This window comes from Micropterus salmoides, unplaced genomic scaffold (assembly GCF_014851395.1).
Source record: "Micropterus salmoides isolate LMB-PRFRI ecotype aquatic unplaced genomic scaffold, ASM1485139v1 Ms_hic_scaffold_16, whole genome shotgun sequence".
Classification (NCBI taxonomy): domain Eukaryota; kingdom Metazoa; phylum Chordata; class Actinopteri; order Centrarchiformes; family Centrarchidae; genus Micropterus; species Micropterus salmoides.
In genome coordinates this window covers 25,272,623-25,278,977 of record NW_024040707.1, presented here as the reverse complement: position 1 = coordinate 25,278,977, position 6,355 = coordinate 25,272,623, and the positions used below count along the sequence as shown (strand labels likewise).

Here is a 6,355-nt window from a genome sequence, read left to right as displayed (position 1 = left end):
ACATGCAAGAACAGATCATGAAGAGCTCTCCAAGCTTACATGATCTTTGCCTTATGATCACAGCGGTTTGAAACTAAGTTAATCATAAAGGACCTGTTCAGAGGCGGAGAGACCAGAAATTGCTGTTGGAAGTATAAATGTTGTATTTCACAGGATCCCCCAGGGAACAGACGAGAGAGCATTCATGCAGAAGATAAACACGGAAGAGGACAAAGTTAGAAAATAACTGTCAAGAGGAAGCTGAATAATGCTATGTAACTATGTATCGAGTTATCACAGGACAAAAAAATGGACAGTAGCCCACAGTGGGCAAAAGTGGACAATGGAACAGAATTGTCCTAACAAGAAAAAGGACAACAGCACAACAAACAAAACAGGCCAAATGGACAGTGCTGGAGGGGGCAGGACGGACACCAGTGACAGGATCCAGCTGGCGCACACACACACTGGCGAGTAACTGTTAGTAAATTTAAACCTAGGAGGTGACAATATCTCATACAATACATCATGCACGTACAGAGGGGGGTGCAATGGGTGCTTGAGCACCTGCCCTTTTGCCCTTTGATGCCCAAAGTGCCCTTTCGTCAATGACAAATTTAATTAATTAATTAATTTTAAAATTTGTATGCTAATTGGAATGCTAAGAGGAGGGCTTTCAGAGATGGTAATAGGGAGGAGGTGAAGGCCATTCAGGGGTATCTGAAGGTGAAGATCAGGGAGGCTAAGGAGAAGTACAGGAGGAAGCTGGAGAGTACTCTAGCAGAACAACAATCAGCGGTCGATCTGCGGTCGCCAGTCGTTATGTGTGAACTCAACAACGCATAAAACCGTCTCCCTGACACATTGCTGACTCATCACCGACACCTAAAATCTTGCATGCCAAATATCTGTAAAAATTGGCAGACTCGACATCCACATCCAGCCAATGAGAGCAGGCAGTTGGCGGAGCAGGCAACTACTTTTTCACCGCAAAACACTTTTTACTCACCTCCAGCTCTCTCTCTAGCTCGGACAATCCCTGCTACCTGCGTGTCAGCTCGTGTAGTGTGTGACCTGTCACCGATCAGTCACGTAGTGTGAACGCCACAATGACTTTAAGACTCCCATCACAAGACGGCAAGTTGTGTAGTGTGAACTGCAGACTCTCTCCAGTCTGAATCCTCCTCCTCTCCCCCTCCCCCACCTCTAACCTCTGTGTGCCTCACTGCTGACCAGGTGAGAAGACAGCTGAGGAGACTCCACTCCAACAAGGCTGCAGGTCCTGATGGTGTCCGTCCCGTGGTGCTCAAAGCCTGTGCCCCCCAGCTATGTGGTGTCCTTCAGCATGTCTTCAACCTGAGCATGAGTCTCCAAAGGGTCCCTGTGCTGTGGAAGACATCTTATCTCGTTCCTGTGCCAAAGACACCACGTCCCAGTGGCTCCAAGGACTACAGACCTGTGGCACTGACCTCCTATGTTATGAAGACCCTGGAGAGACTGCTTCTGGAACAGCTGTGGCCCATGGTCAGGCCTCTCCTGGACCCACTCCAGTCTCCTACCAGCCCCGACTGTGAATTGAGGACACCATCATCTTACTGCTCAACTGCATCAATGCCCACCTGGACAAGCCGGCGAGCACTGTGAGGGTCATGTTTTTTGACTTCTCCAGTGCTTTCAGCACCATCCAGCCGGCCCTGCTGGGTGAGAAGCTGACAGCGATGCAGGTGAATGCCCCCCTCATGTCCCCCAACAGTCCTGCAACTTTACATAAGCATCACACAATAACGTTACAGCAAACACACTTATTTGCTAGGAAAAAACAAGGAAACACATGCCTGTGAAAATGAACAACTTTTACAAGATCCATCTTATTACAAAGATAGTAATTAACTTACTTTTTAAATTCAATTAATAGTTTAAATGTTTTAAATTGTTGTAATTGTTTTCTTCTTCCTGGAGAGGCGGGCCTTACTATGTGCGAGGCCACCATGCGCGCAAAAGCTGTCAATTTTAAAGACAACTGACAGATTGACTAACAGAGAGATACTAACATTAATTTATGTTAGGCCTACTGTATTATATGGACAGGATTCCCTTACAGAAACGTATTAAATGTAAGAAAATATTATTACATCTAAGTATATTAACAGTGTAGTGATGCAGTGATGATGTTAATTCTGAAGTTATAAATAAAAATTGGTTCAATTAATGACAGATAGCTAGACGCTAACATTATCTAATATCCAGCGGAGTTATAAACAGTCACCCAGTGTTGGTGATATGGGTCACACATAAAAGAATAGCCTGTTTGTCAAATCAAATGTTTAAATTTTCAGATGAGTTTAAAAGATCTTATACCCCCACGTTCTTCACCATTATTAGATTCCAAATTACCCCTGTCAAGGAGGTACTGGTCCAGCTCTCCATCTTAAAGGGTCCGGCTTACTCTGATATTGCTCTCAAATGAATAGCCATGGAGCCAAATACTACCTCAGTCACGCATGTAACTCATTCATCAGTGCACCTGGTATAGTTGCTAGGGTAATATCTAGTGGCCAGGAAAATAGGCCGCAAGGATAAGTTAATTTCTTTGGCTAGGGCAACCTATGACAACCTTTAAAAGATGTTACAAACTATACCTAATGAATTACTGCCTCACTGAGAAAACTATTCAGTGTCTACTACTTGTACTTTAAATGCAATGATTCAAGGTTTATTGCAAAATTAAGCAAGGGCAAGCATACAACTTACTTCACAGAAGCTTTAAGGCATTCATTGTAAGGAGTTAATTCACAGATAAAGAGCAAACACATTATTATTCATTTCTATCATGTAGGATAAGCTATCTCTGTGAATGATCCTAGACCGAGGCATTGCACCTGCTGGGGTTAAATCATCCTCTGGTAAACCCTTGTGTCTTCCGAGGAGTGACCTATTTGACATTTGACTTTATCATTTGACATTGTTTATACAAAACTATTGATTAGTGCAGCACAGGATGCTCAAAGTACACTTCAAAGTGAGCTTTGTTAGATGCACTGTTTTTACATCATCTCTTTCCCAAAGGCTGTAACTAATGCTGTTGTCACTAGAGTCCATGCATCAACCAAAACAAAACAAACGTGTTACACCAGAGAGAAATGAAGATGCAGAGTATGATGCATAGAGTGAAGAAGGAGGAAGATCACTGTGAAAGAGACTGACAGACAGAAGGGGAGGAAGAAGAGGGGATGAAGAGAGATATAAATCAGCTGTATGACAGAACTTTGCTTAGAAAGCTGTGTGTTCAGCAGCTCCTCCTCTCCTCCTCTCTCTCTGATGATGCAGACCCTGGAGGAAGCTGAACTCTGCTTTCCACAACTCCTCAACACCTCTTGCAAGAAGATTATACAATCTCAGTCTGAGGCAACGCTCATTTACATTGTGCTGTCCCCCATCTCTCTGCTCACTGTGGCCCTCAACCTGCTGGTCATCATCTCCATCTCCCACTTCAGGCAGAGATAAATGTCTTAGCATTGATAATGTTTTGTTGTAACAAGATATGAGTATTGCATACTGGTGTTTTGATGAGACGTTTGCTTATTAACAGTGCTTACAACAGCCATTTACTGTCTAGATACACTGGAGTTTCAACTCTGAAGTCATTACTGCTGCAACTACTTCTATTAATGAACATTTGTTTGTAAAATTCACAGTGATGATATTCTCTCCCTTCAGACAGCTCCACACCCCCACCAACCTCCTCCTCCTCTCTCTGGCTGTCTCAGACTTCCTCGTGGGCCTCCTTGTGATGCCGTTTCAAATCCTCTTCACAGAGCCCTGCTGGCTCCTGGGTGACCTGGTGTGTGTTCTGTATTATTTTATACCCGCCATCACTCTCTGTGCCTCAGTGGTAAACATGGTGCTCATATCAGTCGACCGCTATGTGGCTATCTGTTACCCTCTGCACTACCCCACCAAAATCACGGCAAACAGAGTTCAAATCTGTGTTTTCCTGTGTTGGGGTTACTCTGTTTTTTACAGTGTTGTGCTTTTATATGATAACCTGAAACAACCAGGCAAGTTTAATTCCTGCTATGGAGAATGTGTGATTAACATAATAGGAGCTGTTGACCTTGTTTTCACCTTCATCATTCCCATCAGTGCCATCATCATCCTGTATGTGAGAGTGTTTGTAGTGGCTGTGTCTCAGGCTCGTGCCATGCACTCCAATATTAGAGCAATCAAACTGAGTAGATCAGCGACTGTAACTGTTAAGAAATCTGAGCTGAAAGCAGCCAGGACTCTTGGTGTTGTTGTTGCTGTGTTTCTCATGTGTTACTGTCCATTTTACTGTGTGTCTCTCTCAGGCTTCAAACTCATACTCGGTTCTTCAACTGAGGTACTTATGGGTTTTCTGGTATTTTTTAACTCCTGTCTAAACCCTGTGATCTACGCTTTTTTCTACCCCTGGTTTAGAAAATCTGTTAAACTCATTGTTACACTTGAGATACTGCAGCCTCACTCCTGTGGGGCCAACATACTGTAGAGAGGGACTGTGGAGTGACTGACACGAGACACATGATCTTTTCTGTGAGGGAGGAAAAGTGTTTTTATGTGCCGTTGCTGAGTCACTGAAGTGAAGAGGACTCTAAAGTTGTACGTGTATGTGTTGATGTTGTAATTGTAACAATTCATGAACAAGCATTACTGCAGTTGTTGATTATGTGATCTTTGCAGGAGAATCTCTCTCCCTGTGTCTGCTACAGGTCTTTGAATAAAGAATTTCACTGATAATCATCATCGCCACAATGAAAAGAACCACCTTAATGTTCCAATATTACAATGTCAATAAAGTCAAACTTTGCCAGAAATGACTCTATAATTGTGTCATATTTTTGTACAAATAAACCTCTGGTATTTTTCAGTAACCTGTGATACAGTTGTCAGTTTTCCAAATGGCACCCTGAGATTTCCTTTTTGAACGAAGTGTCTTATGTATGAAATAGAGTGTAGTATGCAGGACCAAGTGTGTTGCATAAAGGAGTAAGTGTGTTGCAGAATTGCAACTAGAGTGCAAAGCAGCGCTTTTGTTTTGAGGTATGGGTAAATGTGTTTGAGGTATGGTAACAAAAGCTTCAAGTTGTGTTACTTTAGTCTAAGCATGGGTCTAAAGTGTTCAAGCAATGGGCAAAAGCTGTAATATAATTGTGTATTTACATTTACATTTTCTCTCTCAACGCTTCTATTGAAAGAAACTTACATTTGAGGAACAACATACAAGGAAAGGAATATTGGGATTCAAAACACGAAAAGCGATTGCTATCATGACAACTTCACAGGCACAGTTGAAGCTGTTTGGACAGTGTGTAAAAGAAAAGATCACCACAATGACTGAAATAAGATGCTGATGAGCAAATCAGCTCATGCATAACTTCCACTAAATATACATTTTGAAATATAAACTTTACACCAGCGATATAAGAAAGAGTAAAACAATCTATACTTAGAGAAACAATCATGAATTGAAGAGATGTCACTGGATAATTGCTGCCAGCGAGATGCTGTCCTAGTCACAACAAATCATGTTAACATGCAAGAACAGATCATGAAGAGCTCTCCAAGCTTGCATGATCTTTGCCTTATGATCACAGCGGTTTGAAACTAAGTTAATCATACAGGACCTGTTCAGAGGCGGAGAGACCAGAAATTGCTGTTGGGAGTATAAATGTTGTATTTCACAGGATCCCCCAGGGAACAGATGAGAGAGCATTCATGCAGAAGATAAACACGGAAGAGGACAAAGTTAGAAAATAACTGTCAAGAGGAAGCTGAATAATGCTATGTAACTATGTATCGAGTTATCACAGGACAAAAAATGGACAGTAGCCCACAGTGGGCAAAAGTGGACAATGGAACAGAATTGTCCTAACAAGAAAAAGGACAACAGCACAACAAACAAAACAGGCCAAATGGACAGTGCTGGAGGGGGCAGGACGGACACCAGTGACAGGATCCAGCTGGCGCACACACACACTGGCGAGTAACTGTTAGTAAATTTAAACCTAGGAGGTGACAATATCTCATACAATACATCATGCACGTACAGAGGGGGGTGCAATGGGTGCTTGAGCACCTGCCCTTTTGCCCTTTGATGCCCAAAGTGCCCTTCGTCAATGACAAATTTAATTAATTAATTAATTTTAAAATTTGTATGCTAATTGGAATGCTAAGAGGAGGGCTTTCAGAGATGGTAATAGGGAGGAGGTGAAGGCCATTCAGGGGTATCTGAAGGTGAAGATCAGGGAGGCTAAGGAGAAGTACAGGAGGAAGCTGGAGAGTACTCTAGCAGAACAACAATCAGCGGTCGATCTGCGGTCGCCAGTCGTTATGTGTG

At 42.7% G+C, this 6,355-nt stretch overlaps 1 protein-coding gene across 1 annotated transcript; it reads left to right on the top strand.

Moving 5' to 3' along the window:
• Positions 1 to 3,300: 3,300 nt before the first annotated feature.
• Positions 3,301 to 4,531, top strand: LOC119906172 (trace amine-associated receptor 13c-like). The gene is made up of 2 exons (XM_038723719.1): positions 3,301 to 3,473; positions 3,697 to 4,531. Exons 1-2 carry the CDS (start codon positions 3,301 to 3,303, stop codon positions 4,505 to 4,507), a joined length of 984 nt encoding a protein of 327 aa, XP_038579647.1. The 3' UTR covers positions 4,508 to 4,531.
• Positions 4,532 to 6,355: the final 1,824 nt, after the last annotated feature.

Coding starts and splice junctions, on each gene's coding strand:
- LOC119906172 (XM_038723719.1), top strand. CDS start 3,301: ATGCAGACCCTGGAGGAAGCTGAACTCTGCTTTCCACAACTCCTCAAC. Junction 3,474..3,696: donor ATCTCCATCTCCCACTTCAG/GCAGAGATAAAT, acceptor CTCTCCCTTCAG/ACAGCTCCACACCCCCACCA.